Below are 21121 nucleotides of genomic sequence, written 5' to 3' on the forward strand. Positions count from 1 at the left end.
AGAATTTGCTGTGGACGAGATGGCCGGGAGGGGGCACGGCCGGGGCATATATACGAGCCGGCTCTGGTCCTGGACAATCGTGTCGTGAATTGACGGGCACACGTGGCTCGAATGGAGTGGCAGTACGAAGACACGTGGCAGCGGGGCGACCGAGCGATGGGTCCGCGCGTCCGTTGCGGGCCAACGAGCTGGCGTGCCGGTGGTGGCTCCCGGGCGCGGCCAATGGGAGCTTGCCATGACGGGCACACACGGCCCGGTGAATCGGGTTCCCGGATACGTATCGCCGATCAATCATGAATTCATGATCCAGGACGGTTGCGGATCGCGTGGGTCGATCTCCCACGTGCTTGGGCACCGGCCTAGTGCGACCCTGCACGTGGCTCCACAAAGAAACACGTCAACTTCGTCGCATTTCCCGACCGCTAGAATTGTGCACATAGATCAGCTCCGACCTCCGAGGTTTCAGGATGTTCGAGAAGGGGAGAGCAAAACCGACTCGTACGTCGAATCATATTCACACGTGTGTACTTTCAAAAATATATTCATACGTGCTCAGTTCATGCAGGCTGCACCAAGGCCGGCATGGCTGGCATGCATGCACGAAACGTGCGTGCTTACTTTCATCACGGATGTACACGTACCAAAGCAGCTACTGCGAACACGCCCGAAGCCCGCCCATGACACCAGAGATCAGAGGGACCGGCGCGGCGGCGAAGAGAGGAGCGACCAAACCAAGAGAAGAAGGGAGCAACATCTTTTCTCGGCGGCTGCGTGCACGTGGTGGTGGGGACGCCTGCTTGTAATTTGTGAGCGGGAGTGCATCCACGACACCGGGGAGGTGGAGCCCGCGCGCGCCCTCCTCCCGCCACGTCCACCTGCGCAGCCCGCTCGCTTTCACAGCGCCACCACCTCTGTACCCAACACAAGCGAAGCGACCGAGGAGATAGAACTTAGTTAATGCCGCCATGGTTTGTTAATTCCACCGATTAGTTATAATCCGGTGGACGCTGCGCTGGCGAGCTCCCAGCTACCGGTCTCTGTCGTCGCGGTGCCGTGCGTGTGTCTGTGAAATACTGTGAATGATTGGGAAGGTAATTCCTTCATTTAAAAAAATGACAAGGTAAATTGTTAATAGTGTGTTTTTTTACTAGACAAATTTTACAATCTATTCATAAATCATGGCACTAGCGATGGCTACAAGCACTGAAGCAAGCCGAAGGCGCGACGCCATCGTTGCCCTTCACTCACCGGACCTGCACAAACCTTGTTGTAGTAGACATTCAGCAAGTCGTCGTGCTAAGGCCCCAAAGGACCAGCACAATAGAGCAGCAACCATCGCCAATAGAAAGTTGTAGATCAGAAAGATCAAATCTGTAACCACACGAACGAAGAAGGACAAAAATAGGATCCAAATAGATCCATCGAAGACCAGCACCGACCGAATCCCGCGAGATCTGCCGGAGACACACCTCCACACATCCTCCGAGACGCTATTCGCACCATTGGAACAGAGATAGAACGTGGGAGACATTATTCGTACCGAGGAACAAAAACATGGATCAACCCAAAGCCACCTTTCTGACGATCTATGTCGCTACACTTACTAGCTTGATGATGTGCCCTAACCACGCATCATCACACACCATCTAATCTGATGGCCTCATCAAGCCTCCCCACGATGAGCCAAGAGCACCAACCGGTCTAGCAGACTCTCAGCGCGCACCGCATGCACACGCTTCAGAATCCGGCGCCATCATAATGCCAGTTAGGGCCATCACACTGCTCGCATCCATCAACACATGTCCAACGTCGACCCTGTTGCGCCACGCCACCGGGACCCGCCGTCGCCGACCCGCTAAATGTCACGCCGCAGCACCTCCTGATCCGGATCGTCGCCAACGCCAACCCAACAGTCTCCACCAACCAACTATCTCTCAAGGTGGCGCCTTCAAGAAGGGATCGACTTTGAATCATCGCTGCCCACTGTAGTTACGGTTTTCACCCGGAAGACGAATGTTGTGGTGGAAGTAGAAACCGATCTGGCGAACGTCTCCATGGAGAAAATACGGCGCCCACGGGCGTCGCCGCCCTTGTGGCCAACCTGTGTCGGCTAGGGATTTCTCTCAATCTGAATCCCCACCTCCAGCTCCAACCGCATCGAGGATCGGCAAGTCTCACGACCCACATCCTTGCGGAGGAGCACATCGCTTCCTCCTAGTCCATCATCCCCGACGGAGGATTGGTTGCCTTTATCTATAAAGCAGAGTGAAAGCCTATTTTATAAAACAGGAATGTTAACACCAGGTCTATCATGATTAGGTAAACAATGAGCAACCCTATTTTGTGAAAAAAAAAGTAATTTAGGAACAAACTCATGACTTTCAAGTAGAAGCTCGTGTAAAAATATTCAACAACATAGAATAACTTTGACACTTATAACTACCCTAAACCCTAAAATACATCATTCTATGTTCAACGATACAAAATAGAACTGAGAAAACACACAGAGACTGCAAACACACTGTTTTTCATTTAAATTTCAGTTCAATGTTCAATATTACTTGTCTTGTTTACGCATTGCACACAAAAAGGAACTGCACACACAGACAATTAGTGGTTGTTCTTGTTCACTACTTGTCCATCAACCAACGGAATTCCATTATACGCACGATTATTCATTATATGCATAAATTCAGCAATGAATACATTATAAAGCAAAAAAATAACAAGCAGCTCGCAACTAGCAGCCAGCGGCCAGCCGGTGGTCATGCAGGCAAGGGCAGGGGAGTAGCTGGGGCTGGGAGCAGCCTTGCACGCGGCGGCGAACTGCGGTCAGGCAGGGGCGGGGGGAGTAGCAGGGTGTGCGGCGACAAATGAAGGTGGCTTCTCTGACCTACGAAGAAAAGTCAGGTAAACTACACTAACCTGACTCCCCTTCCCTCTAGGTCCATGCTCATTTCAATTTTAAAAACTGGTTTTTAATTTTCAAAAGATCAATTTCAATTCATGACATACCAATTTTAATCATAAGTCATTTGTCGTGCGGTGCAGCCCAGCAAGTCATTTTGTGTACTCCATTCATTCCAATGAATAAGGCGTGCACACATCCCCAAATTCAACTTTGATCATAAAGTAGACCAACAAAATATGAATTATATTTTATATGATAGAATTCACACCGTTGTTTGTATTAAAAATGAGTTTTTAATGGTAGAATTTTTATGTCACAAATACGTATAATCTAATTTACGATTAAAGTTAGATTTTAAAAAACATGCGCCCCTTATTTATTGGAATGGAGGGAGTGTTGCTCATCAGTCGTCATGTTTTTTTTTTGAGACAACCAATCGTCATATTTAATGACCTGCGCGGAAGACAACGCACAAACACGCATGATTTGGGCCGGCCCGTGTGCGCGGCGCCAGGTTCCCCTGTCCTTTTCCCTTATGAGTCGTCTCTTTCCTTTTCTTTTTTCATTTTTTAATCCCAAAAATATGTCCAGGATATCACGAATTTGGAAACTGTTTCCAGATTTCAAAAAACGTTCATATTTTTTTTTTATTTTTTTCTAAAATTTAAAAAATACCTGCGAATTAAAATATCTTCATGAATTTTAAAAATCTTCGTTTTTCCTGAATTTAAAAAATGCTTGTAAATTTCAAAAACTATACTCAAATTATTAAAAAAGACACGACTTAAAATATGTTTTGGAATTTTTAAAATTATACACAGATTTCAAAAAAGGTCCGTTGAGTCAACAAAAACTGATCACAAATTTTAAAAATGTTCGCAAATGTAAAAAAATGTACCCAAAAACTAAAAACATTCTAGTATTTCAAAATATGTTGACGGATTTGTAAAATATTTTAAGATTTAAAAGAATGTTATCAATTTGAAAATATTGCCGTATTTCCATAATATTCATGATTCAAAAAATATTTGTAAATTTGAAAACAAATTCAAAATTTCCAAAAGAATTCAAGATTTGAAAAAAATTCGCAATTTTCAAGAAACTTCAGGAATTTTAGAAAAGATCACGGATGAGGGAAAAGTTCAAAAATTTCTAAAAAATCCAGAAGTTTTAAAAATAGTTCATAGATTTGAAAAAAAAAGGTGAAAAAAAATTAGTTGCATTGGTTGACATACAGAGCAAAAAAACAGTCCCATGAGGCCTTACCTGCCTGGGCCCAAAACTTCACATAACCTCTTCGTGCTGCTGTTGGCAAGTAAAGCTAGGACTGCTATCTCCACTTCCTCTATGTAGATAGTTGAGGCTGCCTGAAGGCATTGCTTTGGTTTGGTTGTTGTAACACTAGTAGCTCAGAACCTCAGAGACTGTTTTTCTGTTCTTTTCTTTTCTGTACAAACTTCTTAACAAAAAATATAAAAATTATGATGTGAGAAGAAATACTCACTGTTTCGCCTATACAAAAAGGTAACTGCAAAGAAAAAAAAGTAAATGATAAAAGAAAAACAAACGAAAATTCGCACAGGCTTCAAGAGCGACGCGATATGGGCCGGCCCATTAATGGTTGCTGCAATCCCGGTTTTGGGAAGTTACCGGCGAGACGTTTGGTTCGCAGAAAAGCCGAGGCTTCCGATTCCAATGCTTCCCGAAACCGTACAGTTGTGTTTGGTAAACCTGCAATGTCTTTCGTAACCGCGGTTTCCGATACAAGGCTTCGCGAAACTAAAAATGCCCAGATCAAAGCAAATTGGAAAACAGGAACACATGTGCGCCAACCAAACAAAGCGGGTTTTCCATAAAACTAATCGGACATCGGAGCTTCCTGATACGATAAAATGAATACGTTACTGGGGCCGAACCAAACGCGTCGTAGAGGTTCCCACAGTCGGGTTTTCCCGTTTTGGGAACCTTCTAGGAGGTTTCAGAACCGGTTTTTTCATTCTATTTCTTTTTTGTTTTTCTCTCTTTTTTAAAAAAATTTCTTCTTATTTTCTTTTTCCAATTGTTTGTTTATATGTTCTTGTTTTTCAAAAAATGTTCGCGTTTCCAAAAATCATTCATGTTTTCAAAAAATGTTCACGTTTGCAAAAATTGTTCTCTTTTTTTTAAAGTCGCAAATATAAATAAATGTTCCTGTTTTCAATTTTATTCAGGGGAGTTTTAAAAATGTCCACGTTTTTAAAATTTGGTTAATAGTTTTAAAAATGTTTCGGTTTTAAAAAATATTCATATATCCAGAACATGTTCATATTTTTCAAAATGTTTGAGCTTATTCTGAATTCATTTGCAGAATTTGAAAAGTGTACGGGTTTCGTTTAAACATTCATTTAAAAAAACTTATTTTTTATAAACATGAACAGAAAATGTTCGTGTTTTCAAGATTTGTTCGCAAATTTCAAAAAACGTCCGTGTTTCCCAAAATTGTTCTGGATATTTAAAAAATGTTCACGTGTTGTAACATTTGTTCACAAATTGAAACAATGTTCGGAATTTCCGGAAATGTTCCTGTTAAAATTTATTCATAAACACCCAAAATGTTCATATTTTTAAAAAAATCACAAATTTGAAAAACTGTTCGCAAATTTATAAAATTGTCCACATTTTCAAAAACACTAGATCCCATCTTAATAAGGTTCAGAAAACATTATTTTAAAAAATCAGAAAAAGAGTTGGAAGCATAGTCTGTCCCACCTTTTTTCACTTTGCAAGAGGCACAGTTGTGCCTCTCGCGCAAGCAAACCTGTGCCTCCATGAGAACAAAATTGTGCCTCTCGTGGAAGCAAAAAAAAACTTGTTTTTACCTTTTCAAGAGGCACAATTGTCTCTCTCGCAGAAGAACACATGTGCCTCTACAAGAAGCAAATCCGTCCTCTTGGGTAACAAAAAAAACATTTCCCCCCTTTCCAATAGGTATAGTTATGCCTCTCATGAAAAGCAAACATGTGCCTTCACGAGAAGCGAATTGCGCCTTGCGAAAGCAAAAAAATGCGTTTTTCCCTTTCCGAGATGCACTGTGCCTCTCGCAGAAGAAACATGTGCCTCCACGAAAAGCAAATCTACGTTTCTGACAGAAGCAAAAAATGTGTTTTTTTTTCATTTTCGATGTGCATCTCGCGGAAGCAAATCTGCGCCTCCATGGGAGGCAAATCCTTGCCTCTCAGAAAAGCAAAAAAACACGTTTTGTACACATTTTTCTTTCTGAAATTTTTCCTCGAAAAACTTGGGAAAACAGGGCAGTAACCGAAAAGTAGGAAAAAACCCAGGAAAAAACCATCTAAAACACAAAAACACATACAGAAAAATAAAAAGAACAAAATCTCAAGGGAGCGCCCAGCACGGGACTCGTGACGGGGGCTGAGAGTGTGCTACTTGGCGCGCTTGCAAGGGGTAGCCCTTGGTTAGTTGCTCCCGATAAGGATTATTGTGCAAACGAGTGAACCCCCTCCATTCCCATAATTCTGAATGGGCCGGCCCACCAAGCACACAAAAGGGAATCCCCCCCCCCCCCCCCCCCCCCCCCGGTTTTAATGCTTCCTAGGCCGGTTTTCGGAAGCTTCTGAAAGCTTTCTCACTGGGTTTTTTGTTTTCCTTTTCTTTTTCTTTCTTTTTTATCCCTTTCTTCTGGCTTTGTTTTTCATTTTTTTCATTCCTTTGCTCTTTGCTCTTTTTCTTTCTCATTTTTTATTTGCGCAAACTTTTTCTAATTTGAAAACTAACTTTAAGTTTGTGTTTTTCTTAAATTTGTGACAATTTTTTCCAAATCTCTGAACATTTTCCAAATCCACTAAATTCTTTTCAAAATCATGTTTTTTTTCAATTTTGTGAACTTTGTTTTCCAAAATCAATATTTTTTAGAAAATTAGTAATTTTTTTACTAGAATACATTTTTCTTTCAAATTCATGAACTTCTCAAATCCTGACTTTTTTCAAAATCGACATATTTTTTTTCTAATTCTTGAACATTATTTCTACAATATCATGAACTTTTTTCTAATCTATGAATAGTTTTCAAATTCGTGAATTTTTCAAACTTATGAAAAAAAACTCAAAATTGTGATTTTTTTATCAAATCAGTGAACTTTTTAAAAATCCATGAACATTTTTTTAAAGCTAACTGATTAGCGGTCAAGTTTCCCACAAAACCTGATTTGCGCTCAACGACAGACTACGTTAATTGGTTATCGGACGAAGGAAATCCGGCCGAGCGAGTTGCTTCGCTTTTGTTGGGCGGCCCAGAAAGGCAGGGCCCTGGGTGCCCAGGTTGTGGCTCGACCCATGATCGGTCTATATCGTTGCAGTGTCGTGTGTGTGTGTGTGTGTATGAAATACTATGGATGATTGGGAAGGTCGTGCACTATTATTTTCGTTAAAAAGGGAAGGTAATTGTTAAGAGTGTGTTTTTTCAATGAAATTATTGAGTTTTATTCCATGGTAACAGGTTTTTTGCGGGGACCATGTTAACAGGTTTCGTCTGCTAATACATTATGCTATTTGGCACAACCAAACATCAGTGCTAACACTAGCTCTACAATGATGAGCTAAACAATGAGCAACTTTTTTTTAACGAAGTAATTTCTGGGGAATAAACTCATGACTTTCAAGTAGAAGCTTGATTTCAATTAGCAGATGACCTTAGCAGGACCGGTCCATCGAGGTACTAGCGAGAGCTCTAATAAGAGCGACACAGTCTGCTTGGATGATCATGGGGTGATCCGTCATTGCAAGTTGAGAGTAATGCCCTCCAAAAATATGTGTATCTCCAATTTGAGGGCATCATTGCAATAAAACAAGTGCATCAAAAAGGGACCCATCAACAAACGAAGACATCCATCCCATGGTTGGCCGAGGCCAAGGATCCGACGCCAATGTTACCTTTGTCAAAGTAGGTCGAGCCCATTCAATGATTGTCTTACCCTTCAGTACCTCCTTCATGGCCTGATGTCTTAATTGTAGAACCACTTTGAGATAGCTACAAAGGAATTCCTTCCAGATGCGCACCAGTGGTATTTGCTTGCCGTATACCTTATCATTCTTGAGGTTCCAAATTTGACAGATGAGAAGAAATATCATGGATCATACCAATTCCATTTTGTTCAAAGAACATGAAATAACCACTTCAACACTGAGATAACAACCTCTTTCTTGCGAGGGATCGACCACTCCCCCCCCCCCCATTGCATCTGAAAGCTTCCCAACATTCAGGCTAGTGGCCAAAGCAAGGGCAGTATCTTCTTCTTCGACACCACACAACGGGCATGTAGCATGTACTATCAAATGGCGACATTTCGTACACTGGTTAGTCCCTATTTGGAGCACATTACACAACAAACCAAGTTCCTCGACAAATACTTCCTCCAAGTGAATCATGCCATGTGACTAGTCAGAGAAGACACCATTGGGATGAAGTATTTCTTCATGATGGGGTTGCACCCGAACATCACGAAAGCTAGTCTGAAACCCCATGTCTTGAATCCATGCTCCAGTTTGCTAATACCATGGTCAAAGTGTTTGGAGCGGAGTACTTGAGAGAACCAACTGACAAAGACACCGCATGACTCATGGAACTGTCGTAAGCTAGTGGTTGGCCAGGTATGCTTCAATTCCTCGATTGCATGCACTGGCAATGGAAGAATTGTCCCATATTCTCTATAAGGGCAATATCAGGCCTATTGCAAAAAAGCCCGTGATCATTCTTGAAGTAGCTGCATCATAAGACTTTTGGATTTGTCACTCTTTCTTTGGGATTCTCGGGTCTCACAATGACATCACTGTGCTGCAGCGGTCTCCATTGTTTGCAAGGTTGTGTGTGTGGGACAAGCTCTTTCATGCAACTACACCATCAATGGTTATGAGTACAACATGGGCTATTATCTTTGTGATAATATCTATCCTTCATGGGCGACCTTCGTCAAGACCATATCTGATCAAATGGGTGAGAAAAGAACTCACTTTGCCCAAAGACAAGAAATGTGCTAGAAAGGATGACGAGAGGGCATTTGAAGTGCTCCAAGCCCGTTTTGCAGTTGTTCCTGGACCCGCATATGGGATCCAGAGGCGTTATGGAAGGTGATGGCAACTTGTGTGATTATACCCAACATTATTGTGGAGGATGAGGGTGACGGAGTTCGCCTCGGTCTGGAATTTAAGCATGTGGGTGATTCTATACAATTTTCAGAGCAGAACCTGTTATCCAAATGCATCAACAGATTCTTCATCGAGCAACTCATGAGCAACTTTAGATCTGGTTGAGCAGAAAACTAAAAAATATGTCTGAATAAGTTGAACTCAAATTGAAACTATTTTATTGAAAAGCTTCAGACGGTGGCATTCCAAACTTGTCAGATAAGAATGTTTGCACATTCTTACTCGGATTAGAATCATATGGCAAGATCGCAAATAACCCCAATTAATATTTAGATCCTAAAGCTAAAGAACGACATGATATAATCGTGTTTTTGACAACCTTTATCCTGATTTCACGGATTAGGAGATTGGTGTTCATGTCACATTATCACTAGTTCACTACAAAGACATGGTTTAAAACAGACTTTGCCATTATGTCTGCACTATATTCTGTGCGGATCATAATAGTATTTGCACTACTTGTCAAAGTGTTTACACATGACGAAGAAATCACGAGAACGTGAGAGAAAACTGGTGTGTTGGGGACTTTCTAGAAGCTAGTTTTGTACATAGCCGCTACGCGCGTCATCTTGCAAACACGCGTCACGATCGAGCCGCGAAGGCCTCGCTCGCCGCCATGACGGCGACAAACCCACCGCCAGGCGCGCGCACCCCACCGACCGCCGAGGCGCGCCTCCTCAGCTCCGGTGGCGTCAGCGCGCAGGCGCCGAAGTCGCACGGCCCGTTCTCGGCGATGGTCGCCATCGCCGGCCCCTTCCTCCGAGCCGGCACGATCGCCGGCGCCACCGGGCCAAGGCGGCCCTTCTTTGCTGCCCCGACATCCGCCGGCTGATCGGCCGTCGCCACGCGGCGCTGCTTCGTCGACGCGGCGCGGATGAGGTCGTCGGCGCGGTCCGAGCTCGTCCACAGGTGCACGGTCGTGGCCGATCTGACAAAGCCGGAGCCGCGGCCGCCCGCGACTGCCCCCGCCGGCACGCGGGTGGCGCACCCGGACATGCCGCGCACGTAGAGGTCGCAGGCGGAGTCGCACGCCCGCGACAGCGCGCGCATCGGCGCGCCGATGCAGAGGCACCCGCCCGTCTCGCTGCCGCCGTCCTTCGTCATCTGCTGCGTACTAGGAGCGTGGAGGTTGCTTCCGACCGACAATGAAACACAGACGGAGCGCTACTGGTACTGGTACGGTCGTCGAGGTTTCTTGCTCTTTATAGAGACAACTCGACGGAGGTCTCCGTTATCTCTGGGTTGAGAGAGAATCGAGCACCCGATGATGGGGTTCACACCGGGTTGCTTGTGCAGTCGAGGTGCTTGGTTTTTAATATTGCTTGGTTAACAATGGCGTAAGCGGTTTTTAATACCGGCGGTAAGGGCGAAATGGTCAGGATGCACATGTATGTGATGTATTTTGGGGCCATAGAGTGATAGGGGAGTTGAGCCGGCCAAGTCTCACGAGCGCAGACGCGCTGCATCGGGTGGTGCCGGGTGCACGCATATGTAAGCCGGGGGCTGGTATCATTTGGTTTTCTGTTAACAAAACCAGTCGGCCTACTAACTTGGGATTTTGACGTGCTAATTAAGCTTAGCAATCGCCGTTGCTTGTGTCAACGATGCAATTGTAAAACAGAGCGAGCGAGCAACCGCGGGAAAGATGGCGACTTTTTCCCGACTAATCGTGTTCCCTGACAGAAGCGCTGGCCGTGAGTCAGCCGTTAATTCTGACAATGGTGGCATTTTCCTAATTTCTTTTGGACATGGACAATGGTGGATTTTTTTTTTAACTTGACAATGGTGGCAACTGGGAAGGAGAGAAAATGAAAATAGCAAGACACGAACCCCGCCACTGTCATATCAATACATCATGCTTAAGCAAAACAGAGAGTGACCGCGTTAAGTCATGGAGTTATCCCGGCAAAGAAAAAAAGTAATGAAGAACTTAGCGCCGGTGTTTTGTGCAATGCAAGTAAGTAATGCATTTCCTTTCTACCAACAGTCCCCAAGGACCTAGGTAGAAGTGGTTACTCCACAACTATTACAATGACCCTACAGAAATATAAAATTAGGCACCAGTCCTTCCTTTGTGCATAAAGGTCCTTGGATGGAGAACTAATAATACAATTGAGTCCCCATGACGATGCCAACCTTGTCAGAGTAGGTGGAGCCAGCGATGCCGACAAACATCACCTTGTCATTACTCTTGGGACTGTGCTCATGAGACTTGCTATGAATTTCCACTATGTGCAACATGTGTTGGGGCAGGGCATCCCTATCTTGGAGGTTCAAGTAAGAGGTGTGTGGGATCGGTGCCAAGCCAACGATCAACCCAAGAACGCCTCGATGCACTCTCTAGACATATGATATTAGGGGTCTTCAACTCCAGCAAACATCGACATTGTGTGATGGACGATGGGGGGTGGGGGCGATTTCACTAGAAGCTCGTCTATCCCTTTGATCGATGACAACTTCTAGAAGATAAAGCTTGTCGTGGAAGGACAGATTCAGAGCAAAGCTTCATGAGGGAGAGCTCAAGCTCCGCTGTCGCATCATCATCACTATGGCCCGGGGAGAAGAAGCTCGGAGCTATCACTCACAGAGCACTCACTATGTCTGCATGTCACTTTATTTAGCGCCAACGACACCAAACACGGGATACCTAGGGTAATATGCATATATTTGAGGGACCCTAGGGCTACCCACCTTGTCTCTCCGGCAGCCGGAGCCACATGCGAAGGAGAAGGTCAGGGGAACCCTCACGAAGGATGAAAGAAACTGACTTATGGGCAAGTCGTTTTTCTCTCAAACTTATTGCGGTTAGTAATGTATTGGTGGGTTGTAGAATGATTTCAATCGGTAAGTCTATTTTAAACCTTGAACTCCTAGAGCCATTCGTAATCATATCCTGAAGTCCTCGTAGCTGAAATGGGCACCATGTAATTTGAACCCGGGCAATCCCGACACTAGACTTGTTTGTCCCTCCGGGGAAGGAGGATCCCGGTAGGGATTATTTTCCCAACTAATTAAGCAGGCACACCCCATGATCTCTCGAGCTACCACTCACCCCCTCACGTGCCTTGCGCCTAGCCACATGCACTCAAGCGGTCGTGCACACGAGCCAAACCACATGTAGAACTTGCCATCTCTCGTGGGAGCTCCTATTTGACACTCTTTGTTTAAAATAGAAGCGCACAACACATGGGGCTCCCCGAATGGGCTGACTCAGTAGCGAGTGGCACTTTGTAGCACAAACAATGGAAAATCCCAAGAATGTCGTGCGATGAACTTTGGTGTCTTGTAGTCAGCGTAGCAACATTGAAACTATCAACACCAATAGATCAAAACATTTTTGAAATATCAAATGAGATTTTTTTTAAAATTAAATATTTTTTAGAATGTGAACATTAACAACTTTGTGAAAAAAAAGTAAAACACAAACATTTTTGGAAACCTCAAATATTTTCCTAAAATGCAAATATTTTTGAATCTCTGAACATTTTCTGAAATTTTGCAAACGCAATAATTTTCCGAGAAAATAAACATTTTTTTAAAAATTGGAAACATTTTTTTAAATGCGAGATTTTTTCTAAAAAGCAAAAATTGTCTGGATTTGTCAACAATTTTTGAAAAAATGCAAGCAATTTCCGAAATTACAATTATTTTGGAACTTGAGCAATTTTGAAATTTTGAACTGTTCTTTTAATATAAATTGAATATTGTTTGAAATTTGAAAAGAAAAGAAACAGAAAAAAACAGAAAACCAGAACAAACAGAAGGAAAAAACCAAACAACCAGAACAAAACAGAAAACCCGGATCCTAAAACAAGAAAAAACAAAGATCCACATTTTGCTCTAAATGGGCTGGCCCATATCTCGTTCGCATGCCTGGTTTTCTCTTGAATGAAGGAAAAAAAAGGATTTTCCTTCAGGAAACAGTGTTTTGCTGCAAGAAGCACAACTATACCCCCCAAAAAGGAAAATGCACGTCACATGCTTTCCGAAAAGGAAAAAAACAAGCATAGATGTGCTGCATGAGAAGCACAACTATGCTTTTCCCGACCGTTGTGCTTCTTTGAAAAAAAGAAAAGCAAAACTTTTGAAAATACAACTGTGCTTCCCTGGAAAAGGAAAAAACACAGCTTCTGATTCCACGAGAAGCACAATTGTTTCCCCAGAAATGGAAACGCAAAGCATGTGCTTCGCAAAAAGGAAAAAAACACAAATGTGCTTCCAGAAAAATTGAAAAAGCACAATTGTGCTTCCAGGTTCCAGTTTTTTTTGGTTTCCTTTTGTTTTCATTTTCTCATTCCATTTGTTTGTGAAAAAATTGTTGAAACCTATTAGTATGAAATATGTTCGAAGATATCGCCACGGGAAATTCAATGGTGAAAACGGTTCGTGATTTAGATGCATGGTTCAAAATATAAAACATTTTAAGAAAATAAATTCAACAAAAGAAAACTCTCAGGTTGCGCGACAACTAACGCACATACAATGTGTCATTTGTAAACATGAGGGCAAAGATGGAGTGACTTTTACAAGAGATACTTGCCAATCAGTAATTTCACTAAATTTCATCTCTGCCTGCCCACTCGAAGATGTGCAACATCACAACCGCCACGGCTCGCACTGAGGCCCGTTTGGAGCCCAAGGCCTGGTTAGTTCCCGCCGCAGCCCGAGGAGCTTCCCCAACGCGGGCGAGACTAGAATGAGATCAGCAAAACGCGTGAGATCTTGCGATCCAGCTAGAAGAGCCATTGGATTAAGAGCCGATGGTACAGATCGAGAAAGGTGGGATGTGGTGGACATTTTGCATGAATCTCCTCGTCATATGGAAATATTGCAGGCAGAGCTGTACCCCAACACTAACTCTCTCTCTTTGCTGGACCAGTGCACGCACGCCAGCATCCATGGATTTGTTTAAAGATTTTGATTCATGGAGCTGACACCGAAGCCTCAGTCGACTGTTTCCTTCTTCCTTTTCTTAGACACTTTTCTAATCTACTGCTTTTCACCTAATTCAGAAATATATGTGATGAATCTAATATGAAATTCTTTCTTCCAGCCACTGTTAAAACTAAAAGCTGTACCAACCCACTGAAAACATCAAATCAGCAGGAAATGGAGTAGTTATATTTACAACATACACGCCAGAGATGCAATGGCTAACATATAATTAGCCCATTGAACCAGTTAAATGGTGTTCGACCATTGAAGCTATCTTGTATTTTCCATTACCGTCCTGATTGACATAAATGTGAGCTTCACATCCACACCTAGTTACTTTGACCTTGCAGCTTTTTTTTGAAGGATTTTTATCCAAGCAGTTAACAATGCACTTGTCTTTTGAGGTCTGATGCCCCTCCCTTGACTATAAGAAATACTTCCAATGAATTTCATTATTCACCAACCTTTGCGCCCCGAGGCGGACATCAAATCTCATATGATGTGCATACTTCTTGTAAAATGCCTGCACAACAATAATATCATCAAATTGCATACCTACGGCTGGTTTGAGTGCATCATCACACACGGGTTTGTACAATGAACCCTGCAAATCAAAAGATTTTTTTATTAAACACAACCTTCGTAGTTGGGAAAGATCGAGGCTGGAGTATGGATGCAAGTTTTGTGTATTTAACATGCCTAATGATTCTAGACAAGTAAACATTTGCATTCGTTGATTGTGGAGTACATATTTTCTCCATTTTGAGAAAAATATTTATGAGATATTATGTGCTCATGTCACAAGTATACACACAGAAATGCATGCGTCCATTATATTACAATCTGCAGTGTACTTACATCGACAGAAAAACAGGCACTGACCTTCACATGGAGCTTACGTGAGGACCCTCCACACACACACACACACACACACACACACACACACACACACACACACACACCCCCTCCCGCGTCGCTCTCCCGCAGGGCGACTCAGGCGGCGACCAGATCCGCCCGGCCTCGGCTCCCCTTCCCAGCCCCTTCCCCTCGCCGCCGCCGGTGGTCACCTCCGGCAAAGCCCGGCCTGGTGACGGCGGCGGCGGGGATTCGCCCTTCGTGGCTCGGTGTGCAGCGGAGGTTGCGTTGGGGCGGCGGACCCACTCTGCGGCGGATCTGGCCGGCGCGCTGGATCCTGGCCTGCAGCTGGCTATGGGCGTCAGGGCTGCGTTCCCTGGCGTCGCGCGTGGTGGTCACGCCGTCTGCGGGCTGCTCGGGTGGCGTGGCGGCGGGGCCAGGCCCATTTCTCTCTTTCCTGCCAGATCCAAGTCGGGGGCAGCTAGGTGCGTCCTCTGCTCACGTCCTCCCGCAGATCTCGCACTCCCTGACGCGCCTTGCGCGGTTCCACCCATGTTGGCTGCTTCGGCGGTCTGGTGTTAGACCGGCAGGCGCTCGATCTGTTGAGGAACGTAGTAATTTCAAAAAAATTCCTACGCACACACAGGATCATGGTGATGCATAGCAACAAGAGGGGAGAGTGTGTCCACGTACCCTCGTAGACCGAAAGCGGAAGCGTTAGCACAACGCGGTTGATGTAGTCGTACGTCTTCACGATCCGACTGATCCAAGTACCGAACGCACCGCACCTCCGAGTTCAGCACACGTTCAACTCGATGACGTCCCGCGAGCTCCGATCCAGCAAAGCTTCGCCAGAGAGTTTCGTCAGCACGACGGCGTGATGACGGTGATGATGATGCTACCGACGCAGGGCTTCGCCTAAGCACCGCTACGATATGATCGGGGTGGATTATGGTGGAGGGGGGCACTGCACACGGCTGGGAGAGATCAACAGATCAACTTGTGTGTCTAGAGGTGCCCCTGCCCCCGTATATAAAGGAGCAAGGAGGGGAGGCCGGCCGGCCCCTGTAGGCGCGCCAGGAGGAAGAGTCCTCCTCCTAGTAGGAGTAGGACTCCCCTCTTTCCTACTCCGACTAGGAGGGGAAAATGAAGGGGGAGAGGGAGAAGGAAAGGGGGGCGTGCGGCCTGCCCTAGGCCAGCCCTCTCTCTCTCCACTAAGGCCCATAAGGCCCACTATTTCTCCCGGGGGGTTCCGGTAACCCTCCGGCACTCCGGTTTTCGCCGAAACCACCCGGAACACTTCCGGTGTCTGAATATAGTCGTCCAATATATCGATCTTTACGTCTCGACCATTTCGAGACTCCTCGTCATGTCCGTGATCATATCCGGGACTCCGAACTACCTTCGGTACATCAAAACACAAAACTCATAATACCGACCGTCACCAAACTTTAAGCGCGCGGACCCTACGGGTTCGAGAACTATGCAGACATGACCAAGACACATCTCCGGTTAATAACCAATAGCGGAACCTGGATTCTCATATTGGCTCCCACATATTCTACGAAGATCTTTATCGGTCAAACCGCATAACAACATACGTTGTTCCCTTTGTCATCGGTATGTTACTTGTCCGAGATTCGATCGTCGGTATCTCAATACCTAGCTCAATCTCGTTACCGGCAAGTCTCTTTACTCGTTACGTAATGCATCATCCCGCAACTAACTCATTAGTCACATTGCTTGCAAGGCTTATTATGATGTGCATTACCGAGAGGGCCCAGAGATACCTCTCCAACAATCGGAGTAACAAATCCTAATCTCGATCTATGCCAACTCAACAAGTATCATCGGAGACACCTGTAGAGCACCTTTATAATCACCCAGTTACGTTGTGACGTTTGGTAGCACACAAAGTGTTCCTCCGGTAATCGGGAGTTGCATAATCTCATAGTCATAGGAACATGTATAAGTCATGAAGAAAGCAATAGCAGTAAACTAAACGATCAAGTGCTAAGCTAACGGAATGGGTCAAGTCAATCACATCATTCTCCTAATGATGTGATCCCGTTAATCAAATGACAACTCATGTCTATGGTTAGGAAACTTAACCATCTTTGATTAACGAGCTAGTCAACAATTACCTAGCAAGATCTGCATGGGACATCACTGTCGGAGTTAAATCCGGCTGATCTCTAGGTAAGGGATCCTAAACTAGGCGTCTTGGGATGATGGTAACAGAGACACATGATTTACCCAGGTTTAGTCTCTCCGAAGAGATAAAAGTCTAGTTCTGCTTGTGTTATATTGCATTAGAGTGTGTACAAAGTACATGTAAACTAACAAGAGATTGTATGATGAGATGTAGATTGCCCTCTATCGACTAGCCCGATCCCAGCTTATATGAGATACCGAATGCCTAGGATTAGAAGAGTCCTCGGTTGCGTCAGTGGAGAGGAGTCCTCCATGCATACGGAGTCCTTGTCTTGAACGTCAGGGCTTCCATTATCTTCTTCGTAGAGCGTCATGAGCCGACCAAAGTGGCCAAAAACGGAACCAACCTAGAGGTCCTCAGCCCGGCCCACAAAGCCGGAAACCGACATGGCGACAGACCCCTGGGTCGGGACACCGTCAGCATCTAGAGGAACGGTCTAGCTCGCAGAGGGGATTATGATCCCCATGGTGTAGATGAATGAGGATGGCGGCCTGCTTTCACCCGTGGCGAGCGAGAGAGAGAACGAGAGGTCGCCCCGGCAGACTGGCAGGGCTTTGTAGAGGCACCGAGCCAACGGGCCTGCCCCGGTAGCCAACTCCGCGAGGCCAAAAAAACCAGCAGAAATGATGCGCCCTGGGTTCAAACTCGCGACGCTGACTCGTCAGTGCGTAAACCAAGCCGCTGGAGCTAAACACCTTTTATGAATAGTAAGCAGCGCAAACTTTTAAGTAGTTAGACTCACATAAAATTCCTAAAAAAGATGGGCTCCGTCAGCATGGAGAGGAACGGTCTAGCTCGCAGAGGGGATTAGGATCCCCATGGTGTAGATGAATGAGGATGGCGGCCTGCTTTCAGCCGTGGCGAGCGAGAGAGAGAATGAGAGGTCGCCCCGGCAGACTGGCGGGGCTTTGTAGAGGCGCCGAGCCAACGGGCCTGCCCCGGTAGCCAACTCCGCGAGGCCAAAAAAACCCCAGCAGAAATGATGCGCCCTGGGTTCAAACTCGCGACGCTGACTCGTCAGTGCGTAAACCAAGCCGCTGGAGCTAAACACCTTTTATGAATAGTAAGGAGCGCAAACTTTTAAGTAGTTAGACTCACATAAAATTCCTAAAAAAGATGGGCTCCGTCAGCATGGAGAGGAACGGTCTAGCTCGCAGAGGGGATTAGGATCCCATGGTGTAGATGAATGAGGATGGCGGCCTGCTTTCACCCGTGGCGAGCGAGAGAGAGAATGAGAGGTCGCCCCGGCAGACTGGCGGGGCTTTGTAGAGGCGCCGAGCCAACGGGCCTGCCCCGGTAGCCAACTCCGCGAGGCCAAAAAAACCAGCAGAAATGATGCGCCCTGGGTTCAAACTCGCGACGCTGACTCGTCAGTGCATAAACCAAGCCGCTGGAGCTAAACACCTTTTATGAATAGTAAGCAGCGCAAACTTTTAAGTAGTTAGACTCACATAAAATTCCTAAAAAAGATGGGCTCCGTCAGCATGGAGAGGAACGGTCTAGCTCGCAGAGGGGATTAGGATCCCCATGGTGTAGATGAATGAGGATGGCGGCCTGCTTTCAGCCGTGGCGAGCGAGAGAGAGAATGAGAGGTCGCCCCGGCAGACTGGCGGGGCTTTGTAGAGGCGCCGAGCCAACGGGCCTGCCCCGGTAGCCAACTCCGCGAGGCCAAAAAAAACCCAGCAGAAATGATGCGCCCTGGGTTCAAACTCGCGACGCTGACTCGTCAGTGCGTAAACCAAGCCGCTGGAGCTAAACACCTTTTATGAATAGTAAGCAGCGCAAACTTTTAAGTAGTTAGACTCACATAAAATTCCTAAAAAAGATGGGCTCCGTCAGCATGGAGAGGAACGGTCTAGCTCGCAGAGGGGATTAGGATCCCCATGGTGTAGATGAATGAGGATGGCGGCCTGCTTTCACCCGTGGCGAGCGAGAGAGAGAATGAGAGGTCGCCCCGGCAGACTGGCGGGGCTTTGTAGAGGCGCCGAGCCAACGGGCCTGCCCCGGTAGCCAACTCCGCGAGGCCAAAAAAACCAGCAGAAATGATGCGCCCTGGGTTCAAACTCGCGACGCTGACTCGTCAGTGCATAAACCAAGCCGCTGGAGCTAAACACCTTTTATGAATAGTAAGCAGCGCAAACTTTTAAGTAGTTAGACTCACATAAAATTCCTAAAAAAGATGGGCTCCGTCAGCATGGAGAGGAACGGTCTAGCTCGCAGAGGGGATTAGGATCCCCATGGTGTAGATGAATGAGGATGGCGGCCTGCTTTCACCCGTGGCGAGCGAGAGAGAGAATGAGAGATCGCCCCGGCAGACTGGCGGGGCTTTGTAGAGGCGCCGAGCCAACGGGCCTGCCCCGGTAGCCAACTCCGCGAGGCCAAAAAAACCAGCAGAAATGATGCGCCCTGGGTTCAAACTCGCGACGCTGACTCGTCAGTGCGTAAACCAAGCCGCTGGAGCTAAACACCTTTTATGAATAGTAAGCAGCGCAAACTTTTAAGTAGTTAGACTCACATAAAATTCCTAAAAAAGATGGGCTCCGTCAGCATGGAGAGGAACGGTCTAGCTCGCAGAGGGGATTAGGATCCCCATGGTGTAGATGAATAAGGATGGCGGCCTGCTTTCAGCCGTGGCGAGCGAGAGAGAGAATGAGAGGTCGCCCCGGCAGACTGGCGGGGCTTTGTAGAGGCGTCGAGCCAACGGGCCTGCCCCGGTAGCCAACTCCGTGAGGCCAAAAAAAACCAACAGAAATGATGCGCCCTGGGTTCAAACTCGCGACGCTGACTCGTCAGTGCGTAAACCAAGCCGCTGGAGCTAAACACCTTTTATGAATAGTAAGGAGCGCAAACTTTTAAGTAGTTAGACTCACATAAAATTCCTAAAAAAGATGGGCTCCGTCAGCATGGAGAGGAACGGTCTAGCTCGCAGAGGGGATTAGGATCCCCATGGTGTAGATGAATGAGGATGGCGGCCTGCTTTCACCCGTGGCGAGCGAGAGAGAGAATGAGAGGTCGCCCCGGCAGACTGGCGGGGCTTTGTAGAGGCGCCGAGCCAACGGGCCTGCCCCGGTAGCCAACTCCGCGAGGCCAAAAAAAACCAGCAGAAATGATGCGCCCTAGGTTCAAACTCGCGACGCTGACTCGTCAGTGCGTAAACCAAGCCGCTGGAGCTAAATACCTTTTATGAATAGTAAGAGCGCAAACTTTTTAAGTAGTTAGACTCACATAAAATTCCTAAAAAAGATGGGCTCCGTCAGCATGGAGAGGAACGGTCTAGCTCGCAGAGGGGATTAGGATCCCCATGGTGTAGATGAATGAGGATGGCGGCCTGCTTTCAGCCGTGGCGAGCGAGAGAGAGAATGAGAGGTCGCCCCGGCAGACTGGCGGGGCTTTGTAGAGGCGCCGAGCCAACGGGCCTGCCCCGGTAGCCAACTCCGTGAGGCCAAAAAAAACCAACAGAAATGATGCGCCCTGGGTTCAAACTCGCGACGCTGACTCGTCAGTGCGTAAACCAAGCCGCTGGAGCTAAACACCTTTTATGAATAGTAAGGAGCGCAAACTTTTAAGTAGTTAGACTCACATAAAATTCCTAAAAAAGATGGGCTCCGTCAGCATGGAGAGGAACGGTCTAGCTCGCAGAGGGGATTAGGATCCCCATGGTGTAGATGAATGAGGATGGCGGCCTGCTTTCACCCGTGGCGAGCGAGAGAGAGAATGAGAGGTCGCCCCGGCAGACTGGCGGGGCTTTGTAGAGGCGCCGAGCCAACGGGCCTGCCCCGGTAGCCAACTCCGCGAGGCCAAAAAAACCAGCAGAAATGATGCGCCCTGGGTTCAAACTCGCGACGCTGACTCGTCAGTGCGTAAACCAAGCCGCTGGAGCTAAACACCTTTTATGAATAGTAAGCAGCGCAAACTTTTAAGTAGTTAGACTCACATAAAATTCCTAAAAAAGATGGGCTCCGTCAGCATGGAGAGGAACGGTCTAGCTCGCAGAGGGGATTGGG

At 46.3% G+C, this 21121-nt stretch overlaps 1 protein-coding gene across 1 annotated transcript; it reads right to left on the reverse strand.

Moving 5' to 3' along the window:
* Positions 1 to 9300: 9300 nt before the first annotated feature.
* On the reverse strand, positions 9301 to 10362 carry LOC109785109 (uncharacterized). Its single transcript, XM_020343715.4, has one exon. It carries the CDS (start codon positions 10214 to 10216, stop codon positions 9695 to 9697), a length of 522 nt encoding a protein of 173 aa, XP_020199304.1. The 5' UTR covers positions 10217 to 10362; the 3' UTR covers positions 9301 to 9694.
* Between the last annotated feature and the right edge of the window lie 10759 nt (positions 10363 to 21121).

The sequence above is a fragment of the Aegilops tauschii genome, chromosome 7 (assembly GCF_002575655.3).
Source record: "Aegilops tauschii subsp. strangulata cultivar AL8/78 chromosome 7, Aet v6.0, whole genome shotgun sequence".
NCBI classification, from domain to species: domain Eukaryota; kingdom Viridiplantae; phylum Streptophyta; class Magnoliopsida; order Poales; family Poaceae; genus Aegilops; species Aegilops tauschii.